Genomic DNA, 20,213 nt, shown 5'->3' with positions numbered 1-20,213 from the left:
GTCTGCTTCTCCCTCTGACCCTCCCCCCTCTCATGCTCTATCTCATTCTCTCTCTCTAATAAATAAATAAAATCTTTAAAAAAAAAAAAAAGAAGCACAGGCTCAGGGCCAAACTTGCAGCTGGGTCTGAATCCCAGCTTCACCATTTGACCTGTTCAGGGTCACAAAGAATTTACACTGTGTCTTAGTTTCCTAGTATGTAGAAGTGGATAATCAGAGTATCCATTGCAAAGGATATATGAAGTGCTTAGGACAGTTCCCAATGCACAGTTAAGTACCACATACGTGTGAACTACCACTATTGTTTAGTATAGACTATAATCTGCTTTGTAGGGCACTATTTCTCAAAGTGCAGTCTTTCTCAAGGCGCATCAAAACCATCTGGGTACCTTGCTTAAAATGCAGGCTTCTGGATCCCAAATCTTCTTAAAGAGCATCTTTGGTTATAGGCTCCACTGTATAAAACCGGCTACTGCAAAGGGGGAAAACTGGGGTGGGAGTGGGGAGCACCTGGACTCAGATAAAGTGACCAGAGGACTTCGAGGAACGGAGAACCAGGAGCAGTGGTCAGAGGAAGACATTTCCTCAACTTTCTAGACGATAAGAATCACATAAAATTCTGATTCAGTAGGTAGGTGCCCTTTCTGAAAATGTCCCAAGTGAGTCTTATCAAAGAAGTCTGGCAAACACTGCCTTAGAGATTCTCACAGATTTTTAGTACTCCCAGTTCTGCTTTAGATTCAAGATGCGGTGAGGGTCTGTGCTCCAGAAGTGCAAGGTACCAACTGTACCTGTTCACTCAAAAGCACTTTGGCATTGCTGTGCGGTAGGTCACAAAAGAAGAGGGGATCTTGTTCTCTCTCCACAAGGAAGTTGCTGAAGAATGAGCTTAAAACCCATACTTTATTATCTCATTACCTGGAATTACAAATTGTGAAGCACATCATGGACTTTAAAGTTGGTCTAGAGTCGTGGTTGTCAAAAATGTGGTCCCTCAACTCAGGGGCATCAGCATCAAATTGTTAAAAATCGAAACTATCAGGCCTTCCCCCAGAAGTAGTTTAATCGCCCTCCAGGTGATTCTGATGTTCGCTCAAGTTTGGGAACCACTGGCCAAGCCAAAGGAATCTCCTTCAACAGTTTCTCCACCATAAAGTCACTGAATACTTCCAGTACTCTGCTTCCTTCTCAGTCCATTAATCTCTCCCCTCCCATCCCACATCTAATTAATCAGATTCACAGAAATCATCTACACATTTCAAAAACAACATAAAACTTTATTAAGAACATCTTATATTGTCATCAGATACAGCCAAAGAAAAGGGGGTAAATAAACAGGGAAACTTCATCTTCCCATGTGCTATTGCCACCTCAGAACAGACTCGTGTGCGGATGGCTGGAATTACAGACGGCAACAAATGCTCTGTATAAAGAAATTCAGTAACACAATGCTCCCTTTCTATACAGAGAAGAACTGGGTTTACACTTTAAAAAGCTTTGATATAGTGCAACAACTATGAAACAAGACTACTCTTTAGGAGCTATTTCTTAATAGAATACAAAGCAGTTTTGTAGCTTTATGTTATTTCATATAATACAAATTTTTAGAATGGAAAATTCAGAAAGGGCATTCTAACTTTCCCAATTAATTTGGACTTTTGAGTTTTTTCTTTCTAAAGATTTCTCAGAGCCAGTTCAATAACTATACTGTAATAGACTATCTGCTCATCTACAGTGACAGCTGACTACCTAGTTTTGTTCTTTTAATTTTGCAAATCAGGATAACCAGGTCATCCCAGCTTTTGCTGATTCTGAAGGAATTCTTACAGAAAAACCCTGATTCAGAGTGCATGTGAGAAGAGGTACCAAAATAGCTGCATCTGCAGTCAAATGCTCTACCGCTGAGCTATACCCCCTAAAATAGCTGCATCTGGACTGGTTTTCCTAGAGGGGGAGCTTGGCTATTGAGCATAGCTGATTTTCTCGGACTCCCGGGTTCCCCCAGGTGGTTCTTTTACTTACTGTAGTGATGGAAGGAGCAGCGGGAACGCCAGGGAATCTGTTCAAATTGCCACTCCAGACAGCTCTCTGCACTGTTTGTGGAGAAAAGAGTGATGGTATCCATTCAAACCACAGTACCCCTACTGCAAGTGTGGTGACATGCTTTTCTCTTGAGGGGCCAGGCCAAACTGCACTCAAAAATGCATGATTTGCCTCATGGACATACAACACAGTGGAGAAAATGCTCATGATTTAGAATTTGGTATTATAGTACCCCATCTTACCCCATTTCTTGAGAAAATCTAAGTCTACCTTTTAGAAAGGAAGACTGTTCGCTGCTAAGGCTTACCATGTTAACTATCATAAGGCTGAAAAGATAACTTCTAAACCAGACCATATTATTTGTGTTTACAGTTAGTGAATTAACCAACAGCTAAAGGTTTGTGGAGGATTGGTCAAAGGGGGGGGTAGGATTCAGGTTGAGTACTATCACTTATCACAAATCCCATCAAGCTCTTTAAAAAAATAATGCATTTTTATCATAAATATTTAGAACAGATACTGGCATTAAAATCGGTATCTAAGTCAGAAGTCTGTCTTAAGTGGTGAAAATATTTCAACAAACTTCTAATAATTCAAATCTTCCCAGGAGTACATAGTTTATAAATTAGTTTTAAATGGAAAAAATATATTTTGAATGGGTAAATCACCACTTTAGCAGGTCATAAATAAGATCAAGACATTGAAAATAAATTAATATACAAGTTTTTGCTTTCACTTTAACAAGAAAAACTAACTTACATGGTATACTTTTATAACAGGTATAACTAGGTTTTTGTAATTGTGCATTGGTTACCCCACCACCCCCCATGCTGAGTCTTCTTCTTACATATCCTACACCTAGGGACAGAGGTACACAAGACAGACAGACACCCCAGTGTGTGAGTCTGGCTGCTGCACATCATTTCCTTAGTTAGACTGATGTTACAAATGCTGGTCAGGGTCTATTAGTAATTTGTCAACCACATTACAAGTTAATAAGTACATTCATGGTTAAGTGGATTAGGTTCCCAGGTGAGCTTTCTGTGCTAGTGTTTACAGGGAACCTAACTACTACTGTTTCTGTGAGAAAATGTGCCCAGAGGCCCAAAAGTTGACTAAAAGACTTTGGAATATAAGCCATAGATGGATGGGGACTACTAATATGTGTCTATGTTTTGGAGAGAGGTCAAACTGTTAAAAGCACTGTTTCCTGAACTATTGGGTACTGAAAATAAATACTTGCCTTCTCCTTCACATATAAATTCATTTTAACTATAATTTCTAATATTGAGAACAAAAGAGTGAAGCCATTCAGACTAGTGAGACATAATTGGCTTGTGGGATTTAAAGATGTTTTATTGACTATCTAGTTTGAATCTGCTTACAAGGAAAGAAAAATGTCTAATATGTGATGAATGAAAATAATGTTTATCCTAAGTCATTATTGAGTACAAATCCACAGCTTAACAATGTGATTTAAAAAGAAAGCAGAAGAGCATGCAACTGCTCTAACACACAGGGTTAGAAATAAAAGGTAAAAGTACATTTGTTTTGGTAATTCTAAATATACAAATATAGCATTTGCCAGATCTACCCTGTAGTGTAGCACTGCTTAATTTCCAAATATACAGTCATTCAAAAACCTTAAGGAAACATTAAAAATGTTCCAGGTTACTTTACCGAAATTCAAGGAATATTGTGTTGAGATTTTAGAGCTAAAAATACTATTGTTTTTGAAGTTAAATGGCTAAGCGAATAATAAAAGTACCATTATTTTATGTTTCTTTTAATCCCCTAGATGGCTTTATGTTAAAGGGATCGATTATGTTAAAAAGAGACTGATTTGAAAATAGCAATCAGTTTCAGAATCAAAGTTGTCCTCTTGGTAGAAGGTCACATTTTACAACATTTCCAAAGCATTTTCATATTAACCTACTCAAATAATTCTAAACAGTTTGATCAAGGGGGTCCCTATTTAACACTCCTTTTATTCTACACTGGCAGCTGGAATGGAACCCCTACAGTACTATTGTGGAAAAGTTCTCTAAGCTTTAATCTGACCCTTTAGTGTTACATTACTGACCTCTAGGGAATAAGGAATCAAAGGCATTAAAGAGGCACAGAACTGATATTTTGGTCAGGGAGAAGGGTGAAGCTTAAGTTGGAACATTTAGTCACTTCTACAATCAAGTCCTAACTATACCATAATAAAGTCTCTACCAACTCTTGATTAGTTCTCACCCTTTAGGAATTACATACTTTACAGTGATTAGATACTGAAGAAAATAAAGAAAAATATTTGAAAATACACGAAGAAATAGAAACATGGAATTTGTCACAAGGCCCTGGATCAAAAAAATTTACAAAAAGATCTTTTGAAAATAATCACTATTTGTGAGCTTATTAATACACAGAGATCATCACTTTGTTTAAACTAAGTCATGTTAACTTACCAATAAAATAGTAAACAAACCAACATTTTAAACAATTCTATAAATTACTTGTCACTTCTTTTGTTAGTCATTCTCTCAACCATATACAAAAATAACGCTACAGGACTGTCCACCTAACCTGTCTCCATTTCTTGCAAAGTCCTGGGCCCTGGAAAGAGACTGGTCATCAATCTTCACTGTAGATGTCCCCCGCAAAGGGCAGGTGCATGTGGCTTCCAGTGACATTGGGCAATCGGGATAAGTCTGGCAGGCTCTGGATCCGGGACCTGAGTTCTTTGCGCACCAGGGAAACTCTGGCTAACTTGCGCTTGTATTCCTGTAACATCAAACCACTTTCATTAGCATTCTTGGAGTTGAGAGAACTATCTAGCTAATACTCTGCATAAAATCTGGTATTACACTCAGTTAATGCTAAATAAAAAAGGATGATTACAATGTTAGCATTAGGATCAAAGGAGGGACTTTGGAAATATACTGCTAGGTAAACTCTATTATTATGAAAAACCACAATCTTTCTTTTTTTGAAGGAGTGCGAGCACAAGCAGGAGGGGGGGAGGGGCAGAGGGAGAGAGAGAATCTTAAGCAGGCTCCATGCTGGGCGGGGCTCGATCTCACAACCCTGAGATCATGACCTGAGCTGAAATCAAGAGTCCGATGCTTAACTGACTAAGCCACCCACATCTGTGTTGTGGCACTGTTGTGACACATCTGTGAAAAGAAGACTAACAGATTAATATACTTAACCTCAACATATAAGATTTTCAGGCATCCTTGAGCTTGGATAAGAAAAATTACGTATCTGTTTTCACAAACCTAAACTGAACATTAGCATTATTTTCAATTGTGAATGTTGGCAACAAACCACAGGAGTATTATCAGTACCTTTGAGTCTGTCTCCAATAGAAACAAGTTGCTATAATATTACAATACAGTTTTTTAAAGCTATCTTGAAATATTGTTTGTTTATTTATTTATTTGCCAGAGAGAAAGAGAGAGACAGAGAGAACAAGCTGGGGGAGGGGCAGACAGAGGGAGAAGTAAACTCGCTGCTGAGCAGGGAGCCTGATGCGGGACTTGATGCCAGGACCCTGGGATCATGACCTGAGCCAAAGGCAGATGCTTAACTGACTGAGTCACCCAGGCATCCCAATATTGTTTACATTTATCATGACTTTGAAATTATGGTAGTTATTAGACCAACTAAATGTTATATAATGTGTCAGTAAAGAAGCATATATTATACAAATTTTATTATGTCAACAACTGTATTTTATATATAATTTGTTTCCTTTGTAATGCTATGCATTTTACTTTCATTAAAATACTGAACTTGAGAGGGGTCCAAAGCTTCACCAGACCACTAAAGGGTTCCAACGGCCCCAAAAAGGTTAGGAAACCCTGCCAACAGTGGCCCAAAGACCCAGAGACTGGAAACCAATCAAGATCATATTTGGCTTAGAGGGAAACAGTCCATTCTCTACACTGGGAATATCTCCTTTTAACTGCAGTAGCCAGATTTCCACATGGAGAGAGAGGATCCTTCAATGCTCCATCACCTAGTGGAGGTGGGATGTGAAAGGGGGAATCTAGAAAATGGGTATTCTTTCTTCTAGAAAAGACTAGAAACTTTCTCCCTCCCTCTAACCAATAACCAAGGCTGATCTCACAAACAAGACAGAAAAGTTGACTGATAAGCTTTCATTTTGGGTAGAAGGCCTATCCACAAAAAGCCCTTCTTCTTTAGTGTTTCTCAACTCTGTACATCAGAATCAGCTAAGAAATTTTTGAATAAACAGATTTTTTCAAGAGAACTTCAGTCCTACTACGTATCAATTAAATAAGAATAATCTCTGGAAGTGGGTCCAGAGTTCATGGATTTTGTAGAAGTTCCCAAAAGAATGCTAATACAGAGTTGTGAGCCACTTCTTTAGTTTTTCTGCCTAAATGAAATCAACTTGTGAGGTTTCTTTGCATGATTGAGCCTCCTCCTTTAAAGAATAACCACATGTGGGGAAAGGAATTTGTAAGAATTACTAAAACTCAACTGCTCTAAGGGAATGGGGGAGAGGAGAATTCTGAAGCATGGGGAACTGGGCACAGTAGCAGGCAAAGCAGGCAAGGCTGGAAAAGTTCAAGGACAGCTTCAGGCACATAAGAGAGGTGTTAAATTCTTGCCATGTCTACATGTCCCTGCATCTCTAAGTTATCATGAACATCAACATGGAGTAAAAGAGAGTTTAATAGAAATCTAGAATCTCAAGGCATGATTTTCCCCTTCCCCTATCTCCTTCACCAGTGATACACACTGGAACACCAAGTAAGTTTCAGTATAATAGCTCTGAGTGGCATACAAAAGATTAACACCAGAATATTTCACATTCTAGATGTATACTTCTCAGTAGGATTTCATTACTCATGTCCACATTTAGCACGTTTCTTCCTTAAAACACACTGGTATGGGGGCAAACACTTATCTCCATCTGTCCCACTGTTCTTAGCTGAATCATTCTTGAATAAATAATACATAAAACACTCTGGGGTCAGCATGATATATTCAGATGCTGTTCAAACATGTTCAAAAACAATTATTCTCTGCTAGAGAATGTTTTGAGAAATGTCATATGTGCCTTTAGTGGTCATTACGGCTCACCCTAATTTCTAGTTTCTAGCATCCAGATAATTGTTCTTCAATCAAGATTTGATTCAAATGATATTGGCAGCTAAAAGCCTTCAGCCAATTGGTATCTACTGCAAACAAAAAATTGGCAAATATAAACAAAAGCTGCCATTTACTGAATGTCCATTATATGCCAGGCATTAAAATATGAACTCATTTAATCCTCTCAATAATCCCATGAGAAGAGTTATTATCTTTCATAAGCATGTGAAGTCATACTTTCCCAAATAGAAACAAAAGTATGTAGTAGTCAAAAGCTTTCTGCTTACTACCACAGGCAGGATCTCCTACCCAGAAGATTTAAGGAGCTGTGGCAACCTGTCTGATGTGAGCCTGAAGAAGAAACTGGATGAAACCTGATAACTGCCTGATAACGTGAACCAGGCCATAGCCCTGAAAGTCTTAAATTACTTGACTAGGTGGTCTAGAAAGAGGCTCCAAGATTCCCCAGGTTGGTTTCTTATGGCAACAATGCTTGTAAGAGGCTGTATTACTACTTTGATTCTGATGTACAGTAACGACAGTACTTCTCTCAAATCAAAACCATCACAGCACCTTGAAGGCTCACAGCACTTTCAGAGAAATGCTATTGCAGCAGTCCCTGGCATATGCCAAGTATGTATTTATTAAGTAATGGAGAAACAGCACTGAAAAAACAAAAACAAAAACAGATGAGGTCTCCTGCCTCCACAAAGCTAACATTTCAGGAGGAGGGAGACATAAAAAACATATAAATATTATTTCAGATATAAATACAGTGAAGAAAATAAAGTTGGGCAAAAGGAGAATAAGATGGAGCAATGTAGGGGGATAGTTAAGAGGGGATTAAAGATTCAAAATGTTCCTTCAGAACCAGTGACCTAGAGACTCACTTCCAGCATGACAGTGTGAGGAGTTCAAATGACCCACTTCCTGGTGAAAACTATTTTTAAAAACCATACTAGCCATTTAAAGCTTCTGGAAACGATCCTAAAGGCAAAGAACGTATGAAGAAACAGCTATTCCAGAAAAATCCATTAAGAAGGGCAAGCGTCTGTGGTATCTAAACCAAGATGTCACCCCCGCCACCCCCCCCCCCCAGCTCAGCAAGGCAGACTCCCCTCAGACCACTGCAAGAACACAAGGATCACTCTCTGGCAGCTCCCAGTCAGAGGGCTTTCTTCCTGAGAAGGGCAAGGCATCAGCATTTGTCATCCTACCCCCGGCTACCTGTTGCTAAGGCTGCCTCACAGAGGCCCTTCACTCAGCCCCCACTGGTGAAACAGAGGCTCTACCTTGCATGTGGCAAGCCAAGAATACTGGGGCACTGACAAGCCTTGTGCACGACTCAGGAGGTGATGGTCTAATCAGAAAGGGAAAGCTGAGACGAACACAGGCTGCTGCCTCCTCACTCCTACTAAGAACTCAGCATCTATAGCAGAGGTAACACTCAAACAGAAGTTTACCATTGTCCCTGCTCCTAGTTACAGACCCCCAACACAAAAGATTTTTGCCTGACAGAAGAAGCAGGCCATAAAACAGACAAAACCTAATCTCTTCACATTTTAGTTACAACAACAAAGCAAGGAGAAGTTCAAGCCTAAGGGTACTGTCAAGAACAGTGGAGGCTATGGTGAAAAGCAATTAGAAGATTCATAATAGGAGCTAAACTGTAGGCCAACTAATTTGCAGGAAAGAAATAGGGTAGAAGACAGCTGAAGGTGACTTCCTGGTGTCAGAACAGATATCTAACACTGACCTCAGAAAGAAAATCAGTTATCTCAAAGAGATATCTGTACTCCATGCTCACTGCAGCCAAGATATGGAAACAACTACGCTTCTGAAAGGATAAAGATGATGTGGTACATACATATATACAATGGAATATTCTTCAGCTGTAAGAAAAAAGATAATTCTGGCATTTGCAAATGGATAAACCTAGAGGACATTATGCTAAGTGAAATCAGTTAAAGACGAACATTGTATAATCTCACTTACATGTGGAATCTTAAAAAAAAAAAAAAAGATGAACTTAATAGAAACAGTAGAATGGTGGTTGCCAAAAGCTGGGATGGGAGGGGGGATGGGGAGATGCTGGTCAAAGGGTACCAGCCTTCAGTTATAAGATGAATAAGCTCTGGAGATCTAATGTACAGCATGTTGACTATATTTAATAATACTGTGTTGTGTACTTGACATTTGCTGAGAGGAGACCTAAGTGTTCTCGCCACACACACACAACTATGTGACGTGATGGATGTGTTAATTACCCTGATTGTGGTGATCATTTCAACAAAATAGACATGTGTCAAATCATCACACTGTACAGTTTAAATATATACAATTTTAGCTGTCCATTTTACTTCAGTAAAGCTGGGAAAAAGAAATCTCTCCTTATTCTATTAGTAAACCAACACTGACTGCACCCCCACCCCCCAAAAAACCCTAAGCATGAAAGAGAAAACAAAAATTGTGGGTCCAGTGGCACACATGTACTGTATTGGGAAATTCAACCTGATAAGTCAGTCAATAGGTAAAGCCAATACCGGTTTTTTAAATCCCTTTCATAATCTTCTCATTCTTTACTAACTAAACCTGCATTTTGCAAAAATAGCTTTCAAAAAATTTATTTTGTGTTTCAACTTAACTTTTTTCCGTAAATGAATTTAATTCTGTTCTAGCTCCAAAGAGAACTTGAATTTTAAAATTTAAGATAAAAAATTCCCCCAGAGCAAAACCATTAAGAAATTAAGCCCCTTCCCTCAGCAATAAATATTGAGCTGATATATACTGCTTTTACTGCAAATGTATAGTATTGTTTATTCTGCCAGTATGAAAAACTTGACGCCAATCAAAACCACAAAGATACCACTTCACACCTACAATTATGGCTATAATAAAAAAGACAGACAAGGGGCGCCTGGGTGGCTCAGTTGGTTAAGCATCCGACTTGATTTTGGCTCAGGTCATGATCTCAGGGTTCTGAGATCAAGCCCGCACATCGGGCTCCACACTAAGTGTGGGGTCTGCTGGAGATTCTTTTCCTCTCTCCCTCTGCCCCTCCCCCACCCCTACTCATGCACATGCGCTCATTCTCTTTCTCTCAAATAAACAAACAAACAAACAAACAAAAAGACAAGACTATAACAGGTGCTGACAAACATGTGGAGAATACGGAACCCTCACACACTGCTGGTGAAAATGTAAAGTGGTCTGGCAATTCCTAAAAAAACATACAGAGTTACCATATAACCCAGCAATTCTGCTCCTTGGAATATACAAGAGAAATGAAAATGTATGGCCACACAAAAATTTTAACATGAATGTTCATAGTAATTCATAATAGCCAAAAAGTAGGAAAAAACCTCAAATATCCTTCAGTTGGTGAATAGAGACACAAAACATGATATATTTCTACCATGTAATATTATTTGGCCATAAAAATAAACAAAGTATTGATATATGCTACAACATGAAAGATCCTTGAAAACATGCTAAGTTAAAGAAGCTAGCTAAATAGACTATATACTGTATGGTTCCATTTATATGAAATCTGCAGAAAAGCCAAATATAGAGCCAAGCTTAGGGCTTGGGGTGGGATGAAGTGGAAATGGTTAAGAGCTTTCCTTTACAGTGGATAAAAATGATCTAAAATTGTAGATTGTAGTGATGGCTGCAAAATCCTGTAAATATATTTAAAAACTGTACACTGTAGGAGTGCCTGGTAGACTCAGTCAGTAGAGCATCTGACTCTTGATTTGGGGGTTTTAAGTTGGAGCTCCCTGTTGGGTGTAGAGATTACTTAAAAATAAAATCTTAAAAAAAAACAAACCTGTACACTGTTACATGGTATGTGAATTACATCTCAATAAAAATATTAAAGGAAGGGAAAAAAAGGCTTTGTGAGTCTGAGATCCTCAGTGCCACACAGAGTAGTTTCTTTTTTAAAGAAGATTTTACTTATTAGAGAGAGAGAGAGAGATCACGCTAATGGGGAGAAGCAGAAGGAGAGGGACAAGCCAACTCTGTGCTGAACTTGGAGCCCGATGTGGGGCTTGATCTCATGACCCTGAGATCATGACTTGAGCTGAAATCAAGGGTCGGACGCTTAACGACTGAGCCACCAAGGCACCCCCAAATAATATTGTTTTTAATGGGAAATGGATTCCAAGTTCTGCTACTTTACTAAGAAATTCACTTAAAAAAGAAAAACATTCAAGGATAAGGGTGAGCCTGTTATTCCAGGTGCAGTAAATGCCAAGCTCATATAATATAAATACTCTCCACCAAATTCCAACCTGATTTCTTGGAAAGACCACTCTGTTCATGCAAATATTATATAAAAATCAGTGATGAACATGAGTGATGGTCAAAAGGGTCAAACAAAAGCAATGCCATAGAAAATAAACAGATCCTGCTTATAATAACTACTTTCTATACATCGCCTGTAACTTACAACACCGACTAATTTACATACCAACATTTTAGATGTCAGTTTGACAGTCTTCCGACTTGAGATTCTAGCTCTTACTGCATATTATTTTCATTTTCATTTTTCAAATAATGCATCATTCTGCTATTTGATATTGAATTCGAAGGTCTCAACTGATCTACTCCATACTTCAGTTAAATGTTTCTTGAGTATCTACTATAGAAGGTACCAGTCACTGTGCTGGGAACACAAAGATGAATCATAATCCTTACCTAGAAGAATACACAATTTAATCGGCATGCAAACAAATGAGTAATTACAATGAAGTATGATGTATTCCACTAGAGGCAAAAACCACTTTCTGTGACATACCAGAACTGGAGGATGGAGGACTTTGCCACACTGCAGAGTTCAGGGAAGGGTTTCAGAACTGAGGAGAGGTGAGTAGAATATAAAAGGACATGGGAACAGCAAGATAACAGGGCAGGGAGGATAAAGAGCATGATATGAGCAAGCCAATTCACTACCACCACAGAGCATGGTGCAAAGTGAAGAAATTAATTCCATTACCAAATACAGTCACATTTAAGAGGATGAACCTGAGGAAGAAAGCCAATTAGGAGTTTACTGCAAATGTCTAAGAAAGAGAGAGTAGGGCCTGAACCAAGCCAGCAGCAGTAGGGCACTTCACAAATTACACTGTACGTCAAGCAGCAACGCACTTTACAAACTACACTGTATGCACGCAATACCTTAACTCAAAAGACAAAAAGAATCTGTATTAAGAAAAATCAGCAGGACTGGTTGTAGTTCTGATGTGAAGAATGATGAGGTTTTAGGCTTGATGAGTGGTTGGATGCTATTATCTGAGGTAGCAAAGATGGGTAAAACTCCTTTGGGGAAGTAAACAGTTCAATTTTCAGCATGTCAAGTGTGTTATCCTTGGGACTTCTAGTAGAAGGCACTTGGAAATGTGGTTCTAGCATTCTGAGCTGGAAGTAAGATTTGGGCTTCAGAGGCAGCAAATAAAAATCTATCTATAAACCATGAAATGTGCAGGAGCCCATTAGGCCTGTTTGAGTGCATATACAGAAATGCTTCTGAGCCATCTTAAGCCATTTTGCTTCACCCTTCCCCCACTCTATCTTCTATATATCTACCATTAGCCAAGATATTGTCAAACTTTGCTCTTCGTGGTTTCAGAAAAAAATAAATGTATACTGAACCTGATTTACTGAATTATCCATCATACCACACCCCATCCTTATGATTCTAATGTACACCAAAATATGGCAAGTCCCCTCCCATTCCTGGTTGGGAAAGAGACATACAAGAAAGAGAAGTAGGCTAATGACAGAAGGCAGAAATGTTCCCAGTATTAAAAAGGACTAAAAAAAACAGTGAAAGCTAATCAGGAAGGCCTATACGTGGAAAGGTTTGAACTCTTTTTCTTAGGAAAATACTAATTTTCCCAACAGATTGCTTTGGTACTATGACTATCCAACCCTCAGAAGAACAATATACCATTCACATCCATTATCTGAAGAACTCAGTAATCATCCTTAACCAACTCAATATCTGCTCTCCAAGTTATGAGAGAATTCAATACAAATCGGTATAATTTGAGATTTCAAAAAGGTCCACTGAAAGCATTTCATATTTGAAAAGTTTAACGGATTCCCACTTCTTAAGTGTGGGCTGCACATGGTGACTTATTTCCAAAGAGTAGAGTATGAAAAGGGGAAAAAAATCAACTAATTTTACAGTGGAGAAGTCTGACAAACAATGCCTCAGCAAGGCGATCAAGGGCACATCAACACTGATAGGTCATTTGATAGTAAGTACCTTGACAAAATGTGATGAAAATGGCACTTGACCTCTGCGTCTTCCTGTCTTCCTCCCTTCCATCCTAATCTTGAGAAAAACATCAGACAAATCCCAACTGAGGGACATGTCACGAACTGATCAATATTCCCCAAAACTATCAAGATCATCAAACACAAGGAAAGTCGAAAAAAGTGTCACAGCCAAGAGTCTAAGGAGACATGACAAATAAATGTAATGTGATAACCCAGATGGGATCCTAGAACAGAAAAAGGACATTAGGTAAAACTTTTAAAGTATGGAATTTAGTTAATAAAAATTGGCTTACTAATTGTGACACACATACCATACTAACATAAAATATTAACAGGGGAAACTGGATATGAGGTATAATGGGAACTCTATGTACTATCTTCATAGATTTTCTGTGAACTTAAAATTGCCTAAAATAAAAAGTTTATTTAAAAAAAAATCTAATGGAAAAATTAAACATTTTCCCAGATTATTGAAGCCACTTTGCATACATTCTTATCTTAATCGTCACAAAAATCCTGCAACAGAGGTATCACTATCCCTGTTTTACAGATGAGAAAACTGAGATTTAGAAAACTAAGGATAAATTGCTCAAGTCAGAAATGCCTGACGGCAGTCGCACAACACATTTTATTTAATAACATTTGTCAAAATTAATGAATAATAAACTAATAGATCTTAGTTATTCTTGGCCAAATGCTATAACAATTACCATTCAAAAAGATGATACAATCAAAAACTATTCAAGATGTTTTGTAGAATACTATTTATATTAAATTATCCATATTCTGATGCAGATTTGTTAAGAATATTGTAGAATGATCTGCAACTTCAGACTCCAAATAACATATTAATACATTAAGTTTACTAACAATGAGGAATTCTGTAGTAATAAACCTGCTCTGTACACAAAATTTTTGTGCAGCCAAAAATGAATCAAATTTCTAAAAAAAAATTTTTTTTTAAATGATACAAATTTCTCTTCAGAATCCTTTGTCCAAATTACCCCTTTTACCTGCCCAGGATCTGCATCCAATTTCTATCCATCCTGCAAGTGCCAGCTTAAATCCCAAGCACTCCAACTGAACTTTCCCTGATTACTTCCACACTGAACTTTCACTACTACCTGATCACTCAACAACATCCTGCTCTGACATCCTACTGACTATTCACATACTACACATATAGGATATACTAGAAAGTTGATGAACAATGAGAACACCAAAAAATAACAGAAAACAATTCTAGTCATCTGAATAGCTAAAGCCCTTTCACACACACTTATATTTCTTAAGAAATGCAACATTCATAAGAAAATACAGATCTTTTCTTCATTAATGGTTTAGCTACAACCTTTTTTAAAAAAAAATTTATTTTGCGGAGGGAAGGGAGAGGGAGAGAGAATCCTTAAGCAGACTCCCCATTGAGTGGCAGAGGCTGACAAGGGCCGGGCCTGATGCAGCCTGATCTCACAAGCCTGAGATCATGAACGGAGCCAAAATCAAGAGTCAGCTGCTCAACTGAATGAGCCACCCAGGTGCCCCAAAAATTATTTTTGAAAAGAGGATATAAATCAAATGAAAAATTTACCCGAGTGCTTTTCTACTAGGAACAAATGATATTTAAATTAACTAGAGAACAAACTTTGCATCTTTTCCTTCTACAAATTCTCTTTTCAATCTTTACCACCCGTTTAGCCAAAAGCTATTTACAATATTTTAAATGAGACACATCATAAATCCATAACTATTTTTTTTAAAGTAGTCTTTACGCCCAATGTGGGGTTCGAATTCACGACCCCAAGATCAAGAGTCACCCACTCCACTGACTGAGCCAGCCAGGGGCCCCCCTAGGGCCGTTAACTATTACGTACATACTATACTTTGAGTAGTGTTATGTGTTATATATCCAAAACTCTACAACAAGAGATAGGCTTTTCAGAACCCCAGGCTTCCTCAAACCACCTCTCCCAACTTTTAATCACGATTTTCCAAACTTCAATTAGCTAATTGCCACCTTTTATTTCTTCACAAGTTACTATGCTGCTAAATCAACTCACTTTTTAAGAGCTTCATTCTAAGAAACAACATCCATATAATCACAGCTTCGTTGTGCTACTTGTAATCTCACTCACACACTAAAATAACTACTAGAATAAATGTTCTCAGGCAGCACGGTGGCAGGAGTAACACTTGGAACCAAAGCTTTACCTCACTCCCATCAACTGTTCACGAGTCACTTTACATCTCCTTCGCTATTTCCCTCATTTAACAAGACCTGTATTTCTGTCCTTTATTTGCTGAAACTATATGTGGTTTCATTTACAGATACACACGCTGTGTCTCCATCCCAAGGGCTGAAAACTTTGTATTACCATGTACTTCAACATTAATGAATTAGGTGTGATGTCTTGTGCGCACTGAAAGTGGATTAGAGGCAAGCTTGAAATACGAACTACCTTTGGAAAACCCTTTCTTTTTTTTTTTTTTTTTAAAGATTTTATTTATTTATTTGAGAGAGAGAGAATGAGAGAGAGCACATGAGAGGGGGGAGGGTCAGAGGGAGAAGCAGACTCCCCGCCGAGCAGGGAGCCCGATGCGGGACTCGATCCAGGGACTCCAGGATCATGACCTGAGCCGAAGGCAGTCGCTTAACCAACTGAGCCACCCAGGCGCCCTGGAAAACCCTTTCTTTACAACTGAGTGTATATTGTCTATCCTCTCCATTTTAAAAAACCTACCTTAAGACCAGACACCGCCACAGAAACTTTTTCTACTTTAGCCTCACACTAACTTCCTGTGAGCCACTACTATTAGTTATTTCTGAACTTAAATACTATTATACTGTTTCCTAGTCTTCATATCCATAATTAGGGTGAAACACACTTTGTGTCCAGCAGAGCACTGGCTATGAACAAGTCCCTAGTCAATACTTCTGGGCATGAAGTCAGAAGATCTGGATGCAAGCCTCCTCAATTTACTACTTATGTGATTTTAGGCAAGGACTCCCTAAGATTATCTAAGCCTCAGGTGTTTTCTTTATAAAATAGGGATACCTACTTTATAGGGATGTGAGGATTAAATAAGTTAATGTACAAGTTTTCAAATTATGAAGTGCTATATAATTTGTGATTATCATTCTGGGATGGTACCAAAAACCATCTCGCACTAAGAAGAGCAAAGAAAACAAATATTCCAAACTTTGGAGTTCTTACTCATTTTAAGGCTGACCCAAATACCTTTGTTCTAAAATTCCAATTGCTTTAAATAAATGTTTTAACTATTTCTGAATTTAAATATTTACATGGCTGTTTTCTTGCAGATGCTACTAATTCCACTCTCGGGTCATACTTGACAGTGACTTTTTAAAAAAGAAAGACTTAGGAGAATTTCATCTGCATCCACATGTGGTCATTAAAAACTGGGCAACAACTGCAAGCCTCAGGCCTACCACAGTACAGCCCCTTTCTCCTATCCACTTTCTGAGAGCTGCTGTAGCAGGAGGAATGCAGCAAGCAGGAAGCCCAATCCTGATTCTACTGAGCAAGCTGTGTAGCGTTTGCAGGATGCAAATCTGAGCATAGCCCAGGTTTTATTTTTTTTTATTTTATTTTAAATATTTTATTTTACAGAGAGAGAGAGACAGCGAGAGAGGGAACACAAGCAGGGGGAGTGGGAGAGGGAGAAGCAGGCTTCCCGCTGAGCAGGGAGCCCAATGCGGGGCTCGATCCCAGGGTCCTGGGATCGAGTCCCACATCGGGCTCCCTACTAGGCGGGGAGCCTGCTTCTCCCTCTGCCTCTGCTTCTGTCTCTCTCTCTCATGAATAAATAAAACATTAAAAAAAAAAAAAGAACAATGTGGTGGGACTGGGTAACACCCAATAAAAAGATACGCTAGGATTTTTTTTTTTCCAGCAAAGGAAACAGGGAACATCTGAGGATGATGGTTAAAGACTTTCCCCTACAGTATTTCTTGACGATGGACATAGTGGTGTAGTATTTCCATGACACCTTATTTCCAAAGTATTTCCGAAGGCATAGCTATGCAAATATCTAAGCAACTTAATTTCTCCCTGTATATCTCAATATATGTATCCTTAATCTGAAATCTGATTGATTCAGTTCTATTTAAAATTTATCTGTTTTATCATTCTTACCAGTCTTTATTGTAACTAAATATTTGAGAATTAAAATAAGTAAATTCTTGGGTTAGAAAAGAGCAAATTAGTGTTGAAGGAAAAGTTAGTTATCTTCACTCAAAAGAGTATTGAGACATAATCTTTATATTATAGAACCCAATCTTTACAATCTTGGTTCCTTTTATTTGTTCTCTTGCAGACCCCTAAATGGTTTTGTTCTTTGACGTGTATTTCATTGTTCTTTGCCTCTCCTAAAATGTTAACATACACGTCTTTCTTAAGCCTCTGTCTTCAATATAACTATAAGCTTTGATTCTTACTTTTCGGGATTCACTATAATTGACTTCATTTTGGTTACCCTGGGGTTGGGGCTCTTTGCTAGGATAGGAAAAGTTAATTGAAGTATTGATCAAGACTTAAAAAAAAATCGCACAAGGTTTTGTTTTTTAACAAGGCCAAAAAATTCCGTGATGTTAGGAACTTTCTGAGACTGAGTAGTCAAGTCTATTGCTATCTCCAGGAGAAAGGGCAAAGCAGATAAAGATACTCAGTGGTTTGTTCTAACTTGTCTTCCATAAATACCCAAATTTGGCTTGGGATCTAATCCTGCTTTTGATCATTTTAAAAAATATATAAATGCAGCTATCAAATCCTTTATTTCCTTTCACATCACACTCCTCTCTGATGAAGCCATTTTTCCTTGACTATGTGCACAAGTTTTACCATTTAGTGGGAAATACTTTAGTGTAAATAACCTCTAACACAAACTCTCACATCCTTTGAAGGCTTATTTTCATTCTCCTAAATAAGTTTTCTAAAGGCAGATTTTACTTTAAAAATATCCTTGAAATAAATAATTCCTACCTGTTAATAAGTTACAAAGGTTCATTAGCCTTCTAAATTGTTAACAAGCAGAAAAAAGACAGTTTTCTCAGGGACTATTTTTTCTGCAAGGAACCCAATGCCCACCTGGTTATCAACTAGGTTTTGGAAAATCAATGCTAACTTGTAATATGGGTAGATACTATTATAAATAAGCTTTATACATTTCTAGATGCACTCTAGCATATTGTGACCCTAACTAAAATTTTGATGTGCTTACTAAATGCCAACCATTAGAATCACTTGTTCTAAGTGATCTATTTAATCTTCACTGGTAGAAACCATTATTATCCCTGCATTACATATAATGAAACTAAAACTCAATTAACTACTCATTAAGAAACTTCTCCCAAAATCAAGAGATTAAGGAGCAAAAAGGAATTCAAACCTAGACAGTCTGGGTTCAGAATCCTCAAGCTTAACCATTATGTTACCCTTTCATATCTTGGAATTATTAATGGGATAGGTATTCTGAGGAAATATGTTATCCAACTGAAAAGTTACTTTACATCAAATACAGGATCACTACAGTGGCAGGACTAAGTCCTGTCCGTAAAACGAAATCCTACAAACAAATTGTGACTTTTATTAGGTAGTCTAATTCTGCCACTTAAACATCTCTGGAATTCCCAGTAGTGGAGAGCTGTCCTTTTCTCACAAATAATAGCATATGGGCCTTAACACTAATTTTTTTAAACACAAAAAGGACCAATAATAGTAAAAGCAGCAACAACACAGAGAAAACACAAGGGAAATGACACAAGAAAAGGAGCTAGTCTACTCAGGACTGATGACCAATATTCCAGGAAAGCAGAACCTGCTGTTAATTATGAAGAGGTTGTCCAGAAGCTAACAGCATATAAGCTAATTCTGTTTATTAAACAATTATCAAGTTGGGAGCAGTAATTTAAGTCAGTGAGCTTTAACAAGCAAGTTAATTTTTCTATTCTACTGATATTTAAATGAGGAAGTAGACTTAATTATGCTATCTTTATTTTAATTTTCTGTGTGACCTTCCAGCCTCACTCCCTCAGTACATATTATCCAGTTACTAAAGAATCACACTATCTCAGGGTAATAATCAGCTAATCTGGTGTTTACCAAATTGGGTGTCTCATGAAACACTGTTACACAAAGTTTTAACATTCAGATCACAAGTCAGAGATTGTGAGCTTTTTGGGAGCAAAAATAGTTTCTTTGCTACATCCCTCCAACCCTTAATATGCTCATGTTCAGAGCAAAGCTCCAAAAGCAAAATCTGATTTATAACATTCCTCAAAATCACTGAAATACATTTTTGCTGAATACATCCTACCCACCTCCCAGGGCTAATAGTTTATATATAGAATACAAACAATAGACCCAACGTTTCTCTTGTCCTGGTCATTCAACCTCTTCTTCACCTCTTCGAACAGCAAACTCACTATTTATCCTTCACTTTTGAAGAGTAGTTTCATTGGATATAGAATTCTAGGTTGGTGAGGTTTTTCTTTCAACACTTTTCATCCCTCTTCCCTTCTTGCTCAAGTGGTTCTGCTGAGAAACCCACTGTAATTCTCATCCTATGTCTCCCTTGCCCCTACTGTTTCTTCCAAAGTTTTGTCTTTGGCTTTCTGCAGTTTGGAAAAGATATGCCTAAGTGCAGACTGTAGGTTTTTTTGGTATTCTGCCTAGTATTTGTTCTTGGAATTTCCTAGATCAGTAGTTTGATGTCAGTCATTAATTTTGAAAACTCTTGGTCATTACGTCTTC

General features: G+C 37.9%; 1 protein-coding gene across 2 annotated transcripts in view; it reads right to left on the bottom strand.

Annotated features, from left to right (window-relative positions):
- Nucleotides 1-1,262: 1,262 nt before the first annotated feature.
- RPRD1A (regulation of nuclear pre-mRNA domain containing 1A) overlaps nt 1,263-20,213 on the bottom strand; it is a 68,920-nt gene continuing 49,969 nt past the window's right edge. The window contains exons 7-8 of one of the 2 annotated variants that reach the window (XM_021686102.1): nt 4,615-4,812; nt 1,263-2,093 (exon numbers count right to left, since the gene is read on the bottom strand). In XM_021686102.1, coding sequence (XP_021541777.1) covers nt 4,663-4,812 — 150 coding nt within the window. In that variant the 3' untranslated portion in view covers nt 1,263-2,093; nt 4,615-4,662. Of the gene's footprint in view, nt 4,813-20,213 lie in introns of both variants that reach the window. The other variant, XM_021686101.2, reaches the window with a different exon arrangement.

Source organism: Neomonachus schauinslandi, chromosome 14, assembly GCF_002201575.2.
Source record: "Neomonachus schauinslandi chromosome 14, ASM220157v2, whole genome shotgun sequence".
Taxonomy (NCBI): domain Eukaryota; kingdom Metazoa; phylum Chordata; class Mammalia; order Carnivora; family Phocidae; genus Neomonachus; species Neomonachus schauinslandi.
The sequence above is the reverse complement of the archived record's forward strand: the minus strand, read 5'-3'. Positions and strand labels throughout refer to the sequence as shown.